The sequence below is a fragment of the Parambassis ranga genome, chromosome 22 (genome assembly GCF_900634625.1).
Source record: "Parambassis ranga chromosome 22, fParRan2.1, whole genome shotgun sequence".
NCBI lineage: Eukaryota > Metazoa > Chordata > Actinopteri > Ambassidae > Parambassis > Parambassis ranga.
Window position 1 is genome coordinate 13,809,622 of NC_041042.1, and position 16,693 is coordinate 13,826,314.

General features: G+C 40.8%; 2 protein-coding genes across 2 annotated transcripts; one reads left to right on the top strand and one right to left on the bottom strand.

Moving 5' to 3' along the window:
• The first annotated feature begins 234 nt into the window (after positions 1-234).
• On the top strand, positions 235-3,684 carry LOC114428123 (protein yippee-like 5). The gene is made up of 3 exons (XM_028396470.1): positions 235-397; positions 1,304-1,475; positions 1,577-3,684. The coding sequence occupies exons 2-3, from the start codon at positions 1,335-1,337 to the stop codon at positions 1,799-1,801; spliced, it is 366 nt and encodes a 121-aa protein (XP_028252271.1). The 5' UTR covers positions 235-397; positions 1,304-1,334; the 3' UTR covers positions 1,802-3,684.
• A 2,044-nt stretch (positions 3,685-5,728) lies between these two features.
• Positions 5,729-15,063, bottom strand: lclat1 (lysocardiolipin acyltransferase 1). The gene is made up of 6 exons (XM_028396080.1): positions 14,718-15,063; positions 11,463-11,630; positions 10,848-11,046; positions 10,467-10,613; positions 9,364-9,480; positions 5,729-8,114 (listed from the first exon to the last, which is right to left on the bottom strand). Exons 2-6 carry the CDS (start codon positions 11,628-11,630, stop codon positions 7,588-7,590), a joined length of 1,158 nt encoding a protein of 385 aa, XP_028251881.1. The 5' UTR covers positions 14,718-15,063; the 3' UTR covers positions 5,729-7,587.
• Positions 15,064-16,693: the final 1,630 nt, after the last annotated feature.

Consider the following 16,693-nt stretch of genomic DNA (forward strand, 5'->3'; position numbering starts at 1 on the left):
GCAGCTTAAGCTTGTCCTTAAGGGTTAATGTTAGCTGTGGCTGCAACATCTATGACCATTAGCCATAGTTCATTATTGACACATGACCAGACTCTTAATAATGACAACAATCAAAGACATGCAGTGTTCATATTATCAGAGGTGACTGCAGGTATCTTCAGTGAAGGTTTCTCTGAGCTGTGCTGACACCTGGCGGAGGAGCTACGCGCAGCTACGTCATAACCGGATGTTGATACTAGCTTGGAGCACAGCGCAGACAGGAACAGCTGAAAAAGAATAACAAAGCCACGACGACAACGGTTCAAACAACAGATGTTTTGCTGAAATATACGTTAAAAGTTTAAGTTACACCATCGCTGGATTGGACATTTTGTGTCACTAAAACGAATTTTAAAAGGTATGAAGCCGTCACTTTGAGTTAAGTAGAAATACGCGTTCTGTTGTTGTTGCTCTTGTTTCTAGCTTGTTGTCGCTGTTAGCTTTGCGGCTAATCTGCCGTTAGCTTCTTTTGACGATCAAACCGCAATCAGCTAAATTGTCTAAAATCACCAAGAAAAAACAGCTGAAAAGCCCGTGTTCTTCACATAGGCTACGGCCTCTATCTATTTTAGAGAGGTCATTCGTGTATTCTTCATGATGCCATTGATATTCAGCACCATTCAAAACACAACTGCCATTAACAGTCAGCATTACTCACGACGAGCCAGTCAGAAACACGAAGTGCTTGTAGAAATCACTGGAACAGGGAGCAACTACGACAAAGAGAGATAAAAAATATAAAACCCATCAATTATCAATTGGATCTCACAATGTTTGGAATGCTGTTAATATTTTCAGCTTTGGGTAACATATTTTGTTATATTATGTACTTTGTATTATGTTCATATGTCTGCTGCTATGTGTGTGTATAAGATTTTTTCCTGTATATATTCTATTTTTTGTCCTTTGATATGCTGCTACTACAACATAATTTCCCTACGGGGATTAATAAAGTAAATCTTAATCTTAATAATCTCAGAAACAATGAGTGGCCTTTAAGACATTGCAATTTTTCACCAGTTCTCATTAATTGATAGGAATTTACAGGCACTCAAGCTCTTTGGGGGCCATGTCACATTGTATGATAATTAGTTAAGGACTGATTAGATAGGTCCTTTTAAAAACTTTTAATTTATTTATCACCTCACGGGTCTTGGGAATATGGACTAAAATCCATACATTATTTTTTAGCTGATTAGCAACATAGAAAGAATAGAATGGTATAAATGTTACACAACATCTATGTTTTTGTCTTGTGTCACAGCCTTAGTTCAGTTACGTCCAGAGACTAGACAATGGGACGTATCTTCTTGGACCACATTGGTGGAACACGCCTCTTCTCTTGTGCCAACTGTGACACTATCCTGACTAATCGGTCAGAGCTCATCTCCACGAGATTTACAGGCGCCACAGGCAGAGCTTTCCTCTTTAATAAGGTAAAGTTTAAAATGAAGGTGTGCGGTCTTGTATAATTTTGTCACTCAAACTGGATACACATATTTAGTGTTTTATTTCATGCCTCATCTCAACCTCACAGGTGGTGAACCTTCAGTACAGCGAGGTGCAGGACAGAGTGATGCTTACTGGCAGGCACATGGTGAGAGATGTCAGCTGCAAGAACTGCAACAGCAAGCTGGGCTGGATTTATGAGTTTGCTACTGAGGACAGTCAGCGTTATAAGGAGGGCCGCGTCATTCTGGAGAGGGCTCTTGTTAGGGAGAGTGAGGGCTTTGAAGAGCATGTCCCTTCAGACAACTCATGAACCCCTACAGTTGGATTGCTGTGTCTGGGAAGGCTCACTCCTGTGCCCTCCTCCCCCTCTCCTTCACCCCTCCTGCCTCTGCACTGCACCAACACCTGCAGACTTGGTGGTCAGCAAATTTTTGACTTCGTCCCCCCCCCCCCCCCCCCCCCCACACCCTTTCCCTGTCTCTGGCCTATGACCTTAGATCTCTGCTGATTAGAAGATTGGTGTGCTGGATCTCTTCTTGCTGAAATGGCTTCCTCAAAATACTCCTTGATTTCTGCACCACAGGGGCACTCCCTTAAAACAGCTGGGAACGCTGTTAGGGACCTGTAACTTCACTTAAATATTCAAGCACGGCCACACAGATTTTCACCATCACTGCACAAGGCATGCACCACACTTTCATGGTAATTATGCATGATAACACACTGCTCAGTCATTTTTAAAAACATCAACTTGTTTGTTCATCTAGATAACAGAAGGCAGTAGAGCTGAGTATGATCCTTCTCCACACATGGGCTCACTCTACATGACACTGTTAAATGAGCCAATTAGGATGTCAGTCTGCATATTGCTTTTGTGCTATCTGTGCTTCTGTGTTGTGACCTTTGTCTCAGTGTTGCACTGAATCCAATTTAGACAATGATAGTTGTTAATTCTGTGTTACCTTTTTAGCTTGTTATGCAACAGATGTGATAGTGTTACAAAAATACCATGAGGACTGCACAGATTGATGTCATATTTAAGTACTCATTGTTCTGCTTGACAGTGATAGGAGTTTTCTTTTAATCTGGCTCACATGATGTACATTTATTTAGAATGACACAGCATTCTCGACAGTGGTTTTTCAGTGTCCACTTGCTATAGTTCATAGTGTAGAGGTGCTATTTGTTCAGTAGACAATCCCATCATTTAATTTCAATCCTCATCTGCTACCATGGATCCTATGCCTGTGTGTGTGTGCGCTGTGTGAAGAGCAGCTTGTCACTTTGGTGACTTGTCAGGAGCATGTTCCTTTCAGCCATGTGTCTTCACTGAGACATGATGGAGACTGGCTGCCTGCTGGCTTCAGGATAGGATTATGAGAGGATGGGTCATGTCATCATTTGAAAGCAGCAGCTGGATGATTGTGTTGAACAAGCTAATCCAAAGAATAATTAAAAAGATACAACACAGTGGGGGTACCACTATTTTCTAAGATATGTGTTAAAATCAAGCTTGTGTTTAGCCATACAATAATTTCAACACAGGTCATTGTTGATGCTCTCTCCTGGGGTTAAACTACTTTCAAATAATGACCCACCCTCTTTTTTTGTAATCCTAGGCTTGAGGCATATTTGGTCATGAAATGACCTTTTTTCTTACAATTGTCAGGCAAGCTTTAATTATAAATATTTATCTTTAAAGTCCTTAGACTCCTTGGTCCAGAGCCTCCATTTTTCTATCGTCAAATTGTAAAAACAGGAATACAATTTTCATGACATTTGAGATTCATTTTGGACGCAGCTTCATGGCCTTGGATAAACAGTGTGCCATGTCAGAGTGTGAATGCCTGTAGGCGTTAACAAAATCATCACTGCTAATGTTTTTCAAGCCAGTGCTGGTTCTCATTTCTTTTTTTAAAAAAACATAATCTATAAAATAACATTAAAAAGCAGTATGCTGACAACATCCACATCCCAGTCAGTCCAGTGTACAGTCAGTGGCCACAACAGGATATCCTTATCATTTTGTTGTTTACTTTTAGCGTTTTATTGATAGGCTGATTGATTTATTTGCTTTGCATCATATGATATTATTATTTTACTGACTGATTTATCTTATTGTATTTTCTTGAATGGAGGATTGTTTTGGCAAGATGTCATTTCTAAATAAAGATATATTCTTGCTGGGTTAAATTCTTATGTCATTACGTTTCCCTTTAGTCTGTGATAAGAGGGCAGGTGTTTTGTTTTTCCTTTCTGTTTATTAAAAAACATTACATTTCAATATGTACCCTAACCATGGAGCTCAAGATGAACTTGGACCTGTGGACCTCTAGGTGGCAGTAGGATACTGTGAAACAGATTGAAGAAGTCTGTGTGAAGCCCATAGTTCTCTCCTCTGTGCTGCCTAGCAGGATCTGTGGAGCCTCACTGCAGTATGGAAATAACATAATAATGATGTTTTTCTCTGGAGCTGATAAAATGAAAATAAATATTTGCAGTCAAATAAGCACCACATGTGGATAACTGTTAGGTAAAAATATGACTTTAAATGCAAGCAATAATTCACTAGACTTGTTTTAATCCTAACCGCTCAGCAGTCAACGGTGATTCATACGGTGGTGGAGAACTTTGACTGCATCGGTTTATAAATAGGAAGTGACGACTCACTCCTAATCCACCCACTAATATTGCAGTGCTGCCGTAGAGTTATTTATAGCTCTGATCCTTTTGGACGGCTTCTTTGTTGGTGTGTCTGCAAGGGTCTGTGTCACCGTGGTGGAACCAACAACAGGTCTGCTCTTCTGCAGTCACTCCTGGAGGCGCTCTATACAGAGGGCTAAAGTTAGCCCACACAAATATTAATTAAGGTTGTTGAACACAACAAACTGTTCTGGTCACAGCTATTTTTGTAACAACTGCTCCATCTCCAGAGAACTCACTGTGCTACTTTATAATTCAGTAGTCAGTAGTCAGTGACTTTGTCCCTGTATAACCTCAGGATTGTCTGCTGCCTTTTAAAAAAAACCATCTGGACGGATAAGGATAATTACACTGCCTTGTTGATCCTATTAGTCCACATGCAATTGGATAGACATGGCACAAATCTGGATGGCACATAGTCTTTTATGGGAGTGTGCATGTTCACAAAGTTAGCTATTTTCCACTTCCACTCAGTCACTACCACAGCTGGGCTGGAAATGGTACATTGAGATTCACAAAAACTTTTGACGTCAGGCTGCCTCTTAGTCACCTACTACTTAAAGAGTCCACCTCTGTAGCAGCAAATCCACTAGTAGGAGGAAAAACATGCATTACCATAGTCCTGTTCTCATACATTTCATATAGGATGATGAGGTCTGTGTGCATCATCCGTCTTCTTTCCACCCACTGTCAAACCTGTCAGAGCAAATGAAGTTACATTCAAATGCACAGGATGAACTAGAGGAGGGGCCAAAAAATGAAGCAGGAGCATAATTGCACCCTTAATTGGACCATGATTCATCATCCCTGGACAGCTATTTTGGTTTATCCTCTTTTTTGTCTTTCTTTCATTTGTTTGGATATCATCACCCCTCCCCCCCTCTCTCGGTTCCCCTGATGAGAACAGAGATATAGACTATAGAAATAAACTTCTCTCCTTCCACCACTCTCTCCACACACACACACTCACACAAAGGCGTGACATCATTCTGTCACCAGGAGAAAAAAATAGCATGCTTTCCATTGACATCACTCCACATCCCGTTGCCAGGAGACAGGGGAGTCAACATTAGTTACTATGGCGACTGCACTTCACCTTCACAGCTCCTGACCTTTTTGGTTGTCTATGGTAGGCTAAAATGTGTGTGTGTATGACATGTGTGTGCAAAGCAGACACAGCAAACGACGGCCGCTGTGTTGTGTAATATGAGCACTCAAGGTCTTGTTGACTCATTCCCTGCAATGAAATGATTGTTACAGTACATTGTGGATTTAAGGGATTGCCGAGACTATACACAAGATGGCCTGCAGCGAGTAATATCAGAGAAAATACATGACACAGTGTAATGGAAATGGTGTTCTACATCAGGGGAATGATGGATAAAGGAAGTAACACCTTAATCAAAATCTAATAGTTACTACAAGCTCGCCTGTCAAAAGATGACATGACAATGTCTTCATTTTATAAACAAATCAAGTTTGTTAAAATCTTCTACCCTGGTCATATAAGCAGAGAAAAATATGGAGACATCAATGAGTTGATTAGAGCATATTTATTTAGATATACATTTCTTCCTTTTAAGAGACTGACTCGTAACAGTGTCCACTGTGTTTACCTGAGGACAGTGTCTTTAAAGAGGTCCAGCATCGGCAAGTATTGTAAAATGAGCAATACAAACGACAGCACAGGTGAAAGACTAACATGTGGAGTAGCTGGCTCAGGAGGTTTAAATGGTTTGAAGAAACAGATGTTGTACCATGTTTGGTTAACTACTACATGCTGATGATAAAACTGTCAACACAGAGGCATCACAGTGAAAGGATTCAGCCCCTTTACACAATAAACGACAGGAGCTTTAGATACAAAATTAATTTTCTGTTGTTTGGAGGACTATGATGGAGAGACTGGTCAGCTAAATCACACTTTGCACAGTGTTACAAAAACCGCTAGACTGTCTATGACACGATTGTTCTTTTGCTAACAAAATTAATCTGTTTTTAAATGTAATGGCAATTGCTTAGTGGCTTAAAGGTGTGGTTGAAGCACGGCTCCAAACTGATTTCAATTTCTGTCCTTTTTTGGCACAATTTGGAATTGCTTTCTCAGCTGTCATTTGCTAATTGAGTTAGCAGACGCATCAATGCCAGCCCTCTAGTCGAGGGGCACAGGCAGAGGTGGGCATTACAGGGCTTTTTTGGATTAGGTTGAGTTCAGGGCCAGTTTTCCACTCCAAGTCTGGTTCTCTGTGCCACCCTGCACATTGAGGGGTAATGTTGTCCCAACAGGACATTCTTCCACCCCAGCACCACCCACCCACCTCCTGCCTCTACAACGTATCCCTCATACCCAGAAAGGGCACAAAGCGCATCTCCTTCTACATCTATCCTAACATAAGATCTCAGACAGATATTTGATTCTGGCTATTAGTGTCAGTACAGCTCACAGGGAGCTATGCCAATAGTGTGCAAGGTTACCCCCTCCTGACAGGCAGACTACATAATATGTTTGGTTTGTTTTTTTTCTTTTTACGTCATGTCTGTTTTTCTAACCTTTGGCTTTTATGTGCAAAAGCTACTGGTGCAAATGGGAGACAGCAACAGATATAAACATTATCACTCAGGATAAGAACTAACTAGAAAAAAAAAACAATTCTCCAATTTGTAAAACAAGAAAAAAAAGTTAATTATACATACAATAAAAAGTAAACAATGGCACACATATACCTGTATACTCCATAATAATTCTCTGGGAATTAGGTCCTTTTCTCTCTTGCTAGACACTACTATTTAAAAAGTGATTTTAGTCCCATCACACTAATCAGCTAAGAGCGCTAAAGTGAATAATGAGTTAGAGTCAAGTCATCATATGTACAGTGGGCCTGTACTATGGCTCTGCTCCATTTATGATTAAAAAAACAAAAGACAACATTGCAATAAAACCGGTTTCATGGTGACAGCATAACGAATACTAACAGCATTGGTTCATGACATACGTCCACACCGAGGTTCTGAACAACCAACCATAACGAACACAAACACATAAAATGGATAAAAAAAAGCACAGACAGCAGGCTAAATAACAGTGGATATACAAGGAGACATACAAAGGGCAAGTGACACATCGTGTCGGATGAAATTCCTTGAACCCAACACAGATAAATGTACTTAACATTCCTCTTATTCTTCTTCAACAGAAAGGTAAACTCTCTCCACTGAAGCCATGCATACTTTCAGGAGGTGCACCTCCTACACTCTTGCTAAGGCATGGAGCACGAAGTTCCTCAAAAGGAACCTCTAGCCCTAAGGACTGAACAAGTCAAGACAACTGATCCCTCAGTGTCATCGCTGGATGGAAACATGTCAATGTCCAGTAAAACTGTTAACTGTTAATCCTCACTCCATCTTCCCATCCAGCACCTTCTTCCTCTCACCCTCATCAACAGCAATGGTCTTCCAGTATCGATGGCAAGCCAACTCCAACAGCTCCAGCCCTCCAACCAGCTTTTGCTGGGTCATATACACTCCAACCATGACCAACAAGTACAGCCTGAATGGAGCCCACAGCCACAGACCAGTGAAACACAGAGCGATGAAGCTGCTCCAGTACAGCAGTGAGGCAGCTTTGATCAGAGCTACTCGCAGTTCTGACTTACAAGGTGGCACGCGTGCAACACCTTCCCTGTCGAAGGCCCTGGGCTGCCCTGAGTAAAAGTCCCTCAAACGGACCTCCTTCTCAGCCCAACGGTCCCGACACCAAGACTCAAGTTCAGAAGAAGAGGTGGGAAGTGAAGATACTGGATAGCGGCGGACGTGGAAGTGAATCTCACGTGGGAAAAGGCCCATTATGAGGTGACGTTCTGTCTGAGGGATGTTCTTGGGGTATGCCACTGTAATGTCGTGGACAGCATCCAGGTTGTCGCCTGGGGGAAAAAAACAGGATTTAAAATAATCAATGGGTGAACACTAGCCAAAAAATACTTTAAAACACTAAAAAGAATTTAACTTTCAGTTCCTGAGCCTTGTCACAGACCCACAGACAAACTTGCAGTTCCAGACACAAAGACATGCTGCTGTGAGGAGAATTATTATTATCCTCCTAGACATCCACATTGATTATTGGATTTGAGTTAGGCATCCTTCAAAATTCTGGTTCCTTGGCCCTTTTACACAGATCCCTCTAATCATCTGGGGACTTGCTGCTTCAAACGTCCATGAGCTCTACAGCGTCATCACTGCTCTGCAGTGCCCTTACAACACATGGGAAGAGCTAAATGAAATATCAGGAGTGCTGGATGACACCTGCCAGTGCCTGCTCCTGTACAGCTTAGCTCTGCCACAGTAAAAATAGAGCCAAGAGGGGCACAGTGGACTTGGACAAAGACAGCATGCACAGCATGTCAGTCAGTAGTACAGGGAGAGGCCGAGGAGAATTAGCTAGGGCTGATGATATCACAATGATTCACCAACACCTGCTTGGAGCGTTAGTGCCCTGCTCAGCATCCAGGGAGGGTGGTGGGTGAGACAGCAGGGCCAGAGGTGGTATTTAAGGCCTCTGGAGGACTGCCAGAATTAGCTCATACAGACACATGAGAATCTCGAGGGAGTTGTAATGGCTGGCAGTAAAATGAAGCATAGGTCTGGGACTCTGAAGAATAACAGGTATGATCCCTCTTCTTCAAACTGCGTCAGTGGAATAACTACACTCATAACACTAGCATGCCATTATCAGCTGGCTTTGATGACGAAATATTTCCCTCTGGATCATTGTGTCTTGCTCATATTCATTAAAAAAAAGCTAATCATCAAAAGATATTCATGAAAAAGGATGTATGTAAACAAATTCTGATATATAAATGAAAACTCTGCAAACATATTTAACAGAAGTCAAAAGCACGAGTGATATGCCAGTTGTCATATGTGCATATGCTTGTTAGAGGAAGGGGAAAGTATAGGAGTTATTCACTTTTAGCTATGTATTATACAAACTATAGCAATTACAGCAAAGACACAACTCAACAGCTCAGCTATTATTCTATAATTATAATTATATTATTCTATAAAAAGATATTGAGCTGTGTTGACTGGGAAACATATACTCTTGACATCAGCGAGCATTATCTGCAGTAACGTAGTGTAATTTCAGAACTGTTGATGTGGATCAAACCTGACCTTTCCGTAGTAGGTCCACAATAAAGGTGAATCCGGTGGTGCGAGGGTGAAGCACATACTCCAACTTTGGCAGGCTGTTCTTTGCAGCGAAGGCATCACTCTTTGTTCTTGTATTTTCTGCCAAGGACACACATGATAAACCTCTAGTAATAATATAGTCACATCCAATAACTAATTTTGTATTTGCACTTACCAGCTGTTTAACTTAAGAGTATCTTTATAAACAAATTTCTTTTGTTTAGTCAAGTGCAGCTGACAAGTCTGCTTAAGACAAACTGTATCATAAAGAATTACTTTTTTTTTTTAAGCTTTTTTTTTAGCTACTGTAATTTGCACTATTGACGGATCAGTTGATCATGTTGATCAGGCCTGTGCTTTTATACAAATCTGACCTGTCATTCTTTCCCATAACAATTCGTATAAGTTGCTAAGGCTTTGCAAGGGATCATGGACATATCTAAGCTTAAGTGCACCCTGAACTTAATCCTCTTGATTGAGGTCTGTACTGTGTGTGCCTCTAAAACAGCATTAGGGTTAATGAATCGAACAAGTTCCATAAGAGTCATCAGAACACACTCTATACTTCCCCTTGTTTCTTGCGTCAAATTAAGCCTTAAGGTTTAAGAGGCTTAAAAACACGTGTACATATAACCACACATGGAAGGGGGCAAATGTAACACCTTAAGTAAAACAATATTTAAAGCTCTAAATCTGCAGGCCAATTATGATGTAACCATGCCGGACCCCTCCATGACATCATGATATATGTAAAGGGAAGTTAAGCCTTCTTCAGTAAAGCCACTCAGGACTTTGATTGGCTTAATTGTGATCTGAAATGGGCTTAGGCACTAGTGTCACTTTTGCTGTTACTGAAAGATCAGAGCATTCTTACAGACATGACTGTGTGTGGTGTGTGTCAAGGGATTTATGTATGCCTTATCACTTTGAAATTGTGTTTGCATAAGAGCGTCAGTGCAAAGGCGTCAGACAGGTGTAGGCCGAAGCTGAGCTCTGGAAAACTGGCACACATTCTGAGAATAACAGCTGAAATATGGGTAAATTGCCTCATGAATGGATGGAGCATTGCATTCTTTACTTCTCACCAGTGAGGTCTGTGCCCTCAGGGAACAGCAGCAGCTGCAGGGGCTCTCTGATGTCGCAGAAGTAGTCCAGCATATTCTCCAAGTGCTTCTTGTCATCTTCCCAACGACGCTGAATAAAGACAAAGCAGGCCACCTGCATTGCCCAACCTGAAACATATATACATATTTAGTATTTAATTGGCTACGTAACACTGAAAGGGTTTGTGTTTCTCTGACACCTCCATGTTTAGCTTGATATGGTCTATTACTGCAATTTTATTTATAACGCACTTTAAAAAAACAACCATGTTGACCATGATGCCTCTTTTCGAGGTAACATTTAACTATATCTTGTATAGTCCATATGTACAGGAAAGAGCAGGGCGCCTACTGTGTACCCACCGAAGCCAGGCACGGCCTTGAGCGCAGCCTTGAGACAGATCTTCTCCAGGCGAAGGTAGCTGTACCTGAGTAGACAACACCAGAGGAACATCCAGTCCAGACGGGTACGGTGGTTCATGATGATCACACTTCGCTCACCAGGAATGAAGCCATCCCCCGTTATCACCACCTTCACCCCAAATACCAGCTCCAGCAAAGACTACAAGTGGGAAAGGACAGCCAGGATAGAAGGCGGATAAAAGAGAACGGGGAAGAAAAAAAAGAAAAGAAAGTTTGACAAGACAAGAATCAGGAGTGAAGATTTAAATATGATGTAGAAGGAGAGAGGTGAGACTGGGAAGAGGAAATGTGGTTAGACAAACAAAAGGAAGGGATATGAGGAGTGACGAGAATAAATATGACCATCAACTCTTGTGGTCTTAATATCTGAATTAGCATTGTTCTCACAGACAATTTGAATAATTGAGAGTACTTGCAACTAATTAAAATGTGATTGCACGAGGAGACATGAATACGTCTGAGATGACGCAAATGACCTTCATCTCACAGGTAACTTAAGACCATTCAGTACTCAGAACGAAGTAGGCTAAGTAACGGCTAAGCCGGTGTACGCACCACAGGGAGTGTGAGCCAGGTGGCAACGATTCGATCAGTGATCCAGCGGTACCAGGCAGGAGACAGCAGCATGAGGGGCAAAACTGGACCCAGCATGAAGATGCTTCCAAAGAAACTACCCAAAAACAGGGTCACCACAAAGTACAGGCCCCGCACCGACACTGCCATCTGTTAGGGATAAACAAGACAAGATAAGCTTCAGTGTAAGTCAACATTAAATAAATAAAGGCTGTTGTGTTAGGTAGAGGGATAAAAAACTGATGACATATAAAAAAGCTACTCTTGACTTGGACCTCCACTATGGAAAAGGAGGCTGAAAAGTAGAAGATGTGAAACATGAAACCAATAAGATTATCAACATTCTCATCAATAGCAAAGACTGCTGTTCTCTTATTCTTCTGACATATTTTCCCACCAACAGTGGAAAATCCAGGGTAGACATTCCTAGTGTGGAATGTAAATAGGGGAACCTTTCTGAGTGTGGGTGACAAATTGTGGGTGCATGGTCAATACATCAAGTGTGAGCTATTCACCGATGTGCAATAGGATAAGCTTAGTGTTACCGTTCCTGAATTTTTAAATTTATTTATTTATTTATTTTAAAAAGGTGACAAAATGTCAGGGGTATGTAAATAAAACATAAAGACTGTGGTGAAAGAGGGCACCTGACCTGTACTATGTGGCAGTTAACTTTGATCCCATGATATTAAGGGAAATTACGTAACACACAAATGAAAGTTCAATTGAGCCATGCTTAAGCTTTACTGCGATAACATATTGGATTTCAATCATCAATCACATGGGTCTAAGCATGACTGTGCAATTTTGGGAAGCAGCATACAGACTGAAATTACATCATTACTCTGAATGGAAACTATTGCACAGGCTGAAATGTTGATTACATATTCATAACAGTAGCTGAAGCATTGTAGCAATACCCGACCGTCATTGGATGTCAGAGGGAAGTGAACATGAGCCTGTAATCCTTCTGAAATTCAAAACCAAGTAACGGGACCTTCAATTGCCCATGACATATCTGATAAGTTAAAAGGGACTCATCTGGACATGCCAGTGGGGAATCCTTGTCATTTCAATTACATCAGAGGTGACCACTTCAGCTTTTCAGTGGTAATGTCACACTTACTGAACACATCTCCTTTAAAAAGTCCCTTGATAACCACAATAACCCTGCATAGGTGTCACTTAAGTATTTCGGATCAGATCCATTCTCAGAATTCACACATTTCTTTGATAACTCACTATGGCTCCAGATGGCTTAGAACGACATTTAACTGTGTGCAGAGCCTTTATAATGTATTCAAACAGCCACAAAGAAAAAAATTATGTTTTTCAAAGAAAACTTGTAAGATTCACAAGTCTTAAGTCAATTACTAGCGTGAGTCTTGAAATGACCTAGCCATGGCCTTACTGACGCAGTACTCTGAGCTGATATTCCATGTGTGTTATTCCCTCCAGCAGGTGTTTTCTCCTCTCACCATATATAAACTTCAGTTCACACCTTCCCACCTCAATTACTGTTATGACTGCACAATCCCTTGGTTTCAGTCTACCTGCCCTCAACACTCTCATCACCCTGCCCTTGTTGACACCCTCGGTGGCACCATGACGCAGCAAAGTCTTACAGCAGCAAACCAAAGTGGCTGAAGGTGCATTTAAACAATACAAGAGTGTTTGTGTGCATGATTATGCTGGCAATAAGGGTTTAAGGGTTACTGGTTTTAACAACGGAAAATGTGAGGCATGAGAGAGGTGAGGAAAACAGGCTTGCTCAGCACAATTGCCACAATCAGGCTGTGTCCCCACACAGGCTAAAGAAAACACACCCTTGGGTGGCTGATGGAACAACCAGACCCAGCAAATCTGCATGACACACCTGGAGCCAGGGCTGCGAGGAGTGAATGGAATTATGAAAATGAAAGTGTTAAATAAACATGTTTTTCTTCCACTTAGCTTGGACACAAGGGGCCCAACAATATTGACATGAGGAATCCATGGAAAGTTTTGTTTTCATACTCCAAGGCCAGCACCACTTGTAGGTTTGATTTAGTCCCATCCATTTGGTTGGTTTAACATTTATTTAATCACCATAGTAATGATCCTGAAAGCACTTCCCCAAACATACCACCACACACAAGGCACGGCATACTACTCAGAGTCCAAGTCTGGATTTTCTGGCAATCACTTAGCATTCCTAACTTTAAGCCAAGAACCAGACATCCCAACAGAGCAAACCAGAGTGAAGAGGTCAAGCATGTCTAGGCTAAACAATGAGCTTAAGTGCTGTGTGTGTATCTTAATACTGAGACAGAGAGGAAAGGAGAGAGAAAGAATTAATTATGTAATGCAGTAAAATTAACACCAAAGTGATTTAACTGCAGCTCTACTTTAAAACACAGGCGTAGAAAACAACAGTATTATACTATTGAACAACTCTGGTGGCTTTTATACGTCTGTGACAATACCACACAGAGAGATAGTAAGTGTAATACTCTATTAAAACATGCAAACTTCACAGAAGGGAGGAAACCCATGGAACAATCACTACCACACTACTACCAGGAACTATGACAACAGCCTCAGCCAGTGTCAGCTAAACAGGATCCTTTACTTACACGGGACTATTTTGATAATATATGAGTAACACAAGTATACAGTGTGACTGATCTGGTGAGGAAAAAGTAAAGTAAATGCTGCCCAAATAATGTAATAATAATAATATGTGACTAATGTACACTTTATGGTATCAAACATTTTCCAGAGACTCTGAGTGAGGGCAAAGATAAAGAAAGGACTTTACCCAAAATGATAGCAGGTTTAAATATAAGCTAAGAGACGTGCCATGTCCTCTCTGTAACATATCATCCCTTCGTAAATAATTACTTGCCCCCTGTTTTAATGCAAATTAAGTTTTAAGATGTTCATATCGGCTGGCCTATGAACATGTTATGACAGTGCTATTATTAGCACAAAAATAAGCAAACATCATTAGAACCATACTTGCGTAAGTTCTAATGCTCATGCTAGAAATGTGATGTATAAGGTTGCAGTTTGGGTGTCACAATCAGGCTAACACGAGCAACAACGTGAATGCTAATTGCTAAAAACTTAGCAACCCAGACGAATGAGTGAATGAGAAGTTAGCTCAAGTTAGCCGATGCTATGTAGCTGGCTAATGTACTGCTGTTTACTTATGACAACACACTGTCAGATAATAATAGATAATAATATACCCACCTTTCGTGTTTTTGTCCCCTCCAGAAACAGATCTTGTTCCGGGTGTGCTAGTCACGTTAGCCCGAGTAAGTCCAAACGCTTGATTGCGACATGGTAACCAGGCAAGCTTGCTAGCAGTTTGCTAACGTCAGCTAACTAGCAAAGCTTATCAATCGTTACCAGCGCTGTTTGGCACCCGATTTGTTTTTCCCGAGGTATTGGCTGATCCACCCGTGGAGATGAGACAACTTCGCTTTCTTTTACTGTCGTTCGTTGCTGCAGAATGTAGCAAAAATGACATCCACCTTATTTCTATGATAGCAAAAGAGACGACCTCTCAACTTGTTACCTCTCACCTGTCATTACACGCACGTATCAACAGGGGGTGCTGTTTGTACAACATGCATTCATTAAGCCATTTACAGTGAAACACAGGCTCAGCACCCCCTCATCCAGAATGCTATGTAGATTTATCATGTTCCTAATGACTATGTTATATTTTAAGCATCTGCAAATGGTGATGGGTTGATAGATAATTAAAAAAGTAATGAATACAGAACTATTCTTCTGAAAAATCATCCATGCAAAACTGCTAAAAATGATTGTGTGATAAGTATTATGGTTGCATTTATGTAAAAAAACGTTTTAGCTGATAGTTGATTTATTAGTGGGCACAATGCATTGGTTTTTTTAATGATGCATTGAGTCTCTGTGACTCAGTACATGATAAACACAGGAATTGACTAATAAGACACTCACGTAACTAATCAAAGAAAAAAAAAACATGCTTTTAAACATTATGCATGTTAACAAAAAACAGGACCCGTCCTCAACACTACACTGGGAAGAAGTTCATCATTCCTTCTTCCTTTGCTGAAATGTTTAAAGAGTAAATAAGCAATAGGCTTCACATTATTTCAACACACTTGGCTTCCTTCATTTCAGGAAGTGTAATGTCCCACTGTCTTAAATTAAAATAAACATTCGCTGGATACAGGTTCTGTCACTACATGCACACTCCCTAATCCTTTTTTTCGGAGCTTGATGTGTTTTGCTCATGTTACCGTGTTCTTTCCATGTTAATTATATGTTCAAAATCATTCAGTATGGTATTGATGATATACTTTTCATCTGAGTCCTCCAACATAGCCTTTTAAAGTAGTGTAAATCCCTGCATGTGTCATTTGTTTCTTTTACTCACAGTTATGAGCCGTTCTACTGTTACAAATTACCTCAGCATTCAGTGATGTGTGTGCGCAGATTGGTCAATGTGTCTGAGTGTATTCAAGCATGCACATGTACTCTCCTGTGTGTGTTTGTGTGTGTGTGTATGCACGTGTATATGGGTGAGTGAGTAAGGTAGAGAGAGACTGACAGACAGAATAAAAGAGAGAGTGCACTTAGTCAAACTCAAGACTTTTCCATGACCTGCTCCCTATGGCATGCACTCTATCTGAGAGACTGAGTGAACTGTATAGCTTTATCAGAATAAACTTCTCAAGGGTCAACGCATCACTTCAGAGAGTGAATGGAAAAATCTTGCTTTGAAAGTCTGGTGCCAACTCACCTTCAAAAGAGAAGCGCATTCACAAGATTAACAATCATTGTCCAAGATGATTTAGGACAGGCAGGATGATCAGGTAATCACATTCCCTTAGAGAATTCCTGCCCTCATGCACATGTTTGCTGATAGCAGACCACTTGGGAGGTAAGCCAAAGAATGAGCAACGTTATTTTTAAGGTTAAGGACAAATGGACTGATAAATGTTGACACCAGCTACAACATTATTATACATGTAAGACATGCCATTCCACTTACATAAGTCCACGTGGGAGAAACTTTTTAGGCACTGTGTTTTGGTTTATTTTCAGTGGAGTCTATTGATAGCACTGTAATGAGGTTTTTACTGAAAAACCCATTTGGTTTGTTTTTTATTTAACATTCTTGCCTCTATTGACCTATTGTGCTTTCCTGGTAGTTCAAAGGGAGGACATAG

What these genes read in the sequence shown, in the direction of transcription:
- lclat1 (XM_028396080.1), bottom strand. Translation starts at nt 11,630, where the DNA reads ATGGCAGTGTCGGTGCGGGGCCTGTACTTTGTGGTGACCCTGTTTTTG. An exon ending in TGAGGGCACAGACCTCACTG is followed by an intron (nt 9,481 to 10,466) that starts GTGAGAAGTAAA and finishes TGTCCTTGGCAG; the next exon opens with AAAATACAAGAACAAAGAGT. An exon ending in TGTGGACCTACTACGGAAAG is followed by an intron (nt 8,115 to 9,363) that starts GTCAGGTTTGAT and finishes TTTTTCCCCCAG; the next exon opens with GCGACAACCTGGATGCTGTC.
- LOC114428123 (XM_028396470.1), top strand. Translation starts at nt 1,335, where the DNA reads ATGGGACGTATCTTCTTGGACCACATTGGTGGAACACGCCTCTTCTCT. An exon ending in GAGCTTTCCTCTTTAATAAG is followed by an intron (nt 1,476 to 1,576) that starts GTAAAGTTTAAA and finishes TCAACCTCACAG; the next exon opens with GTGGTGAACCTTCAGTACAG.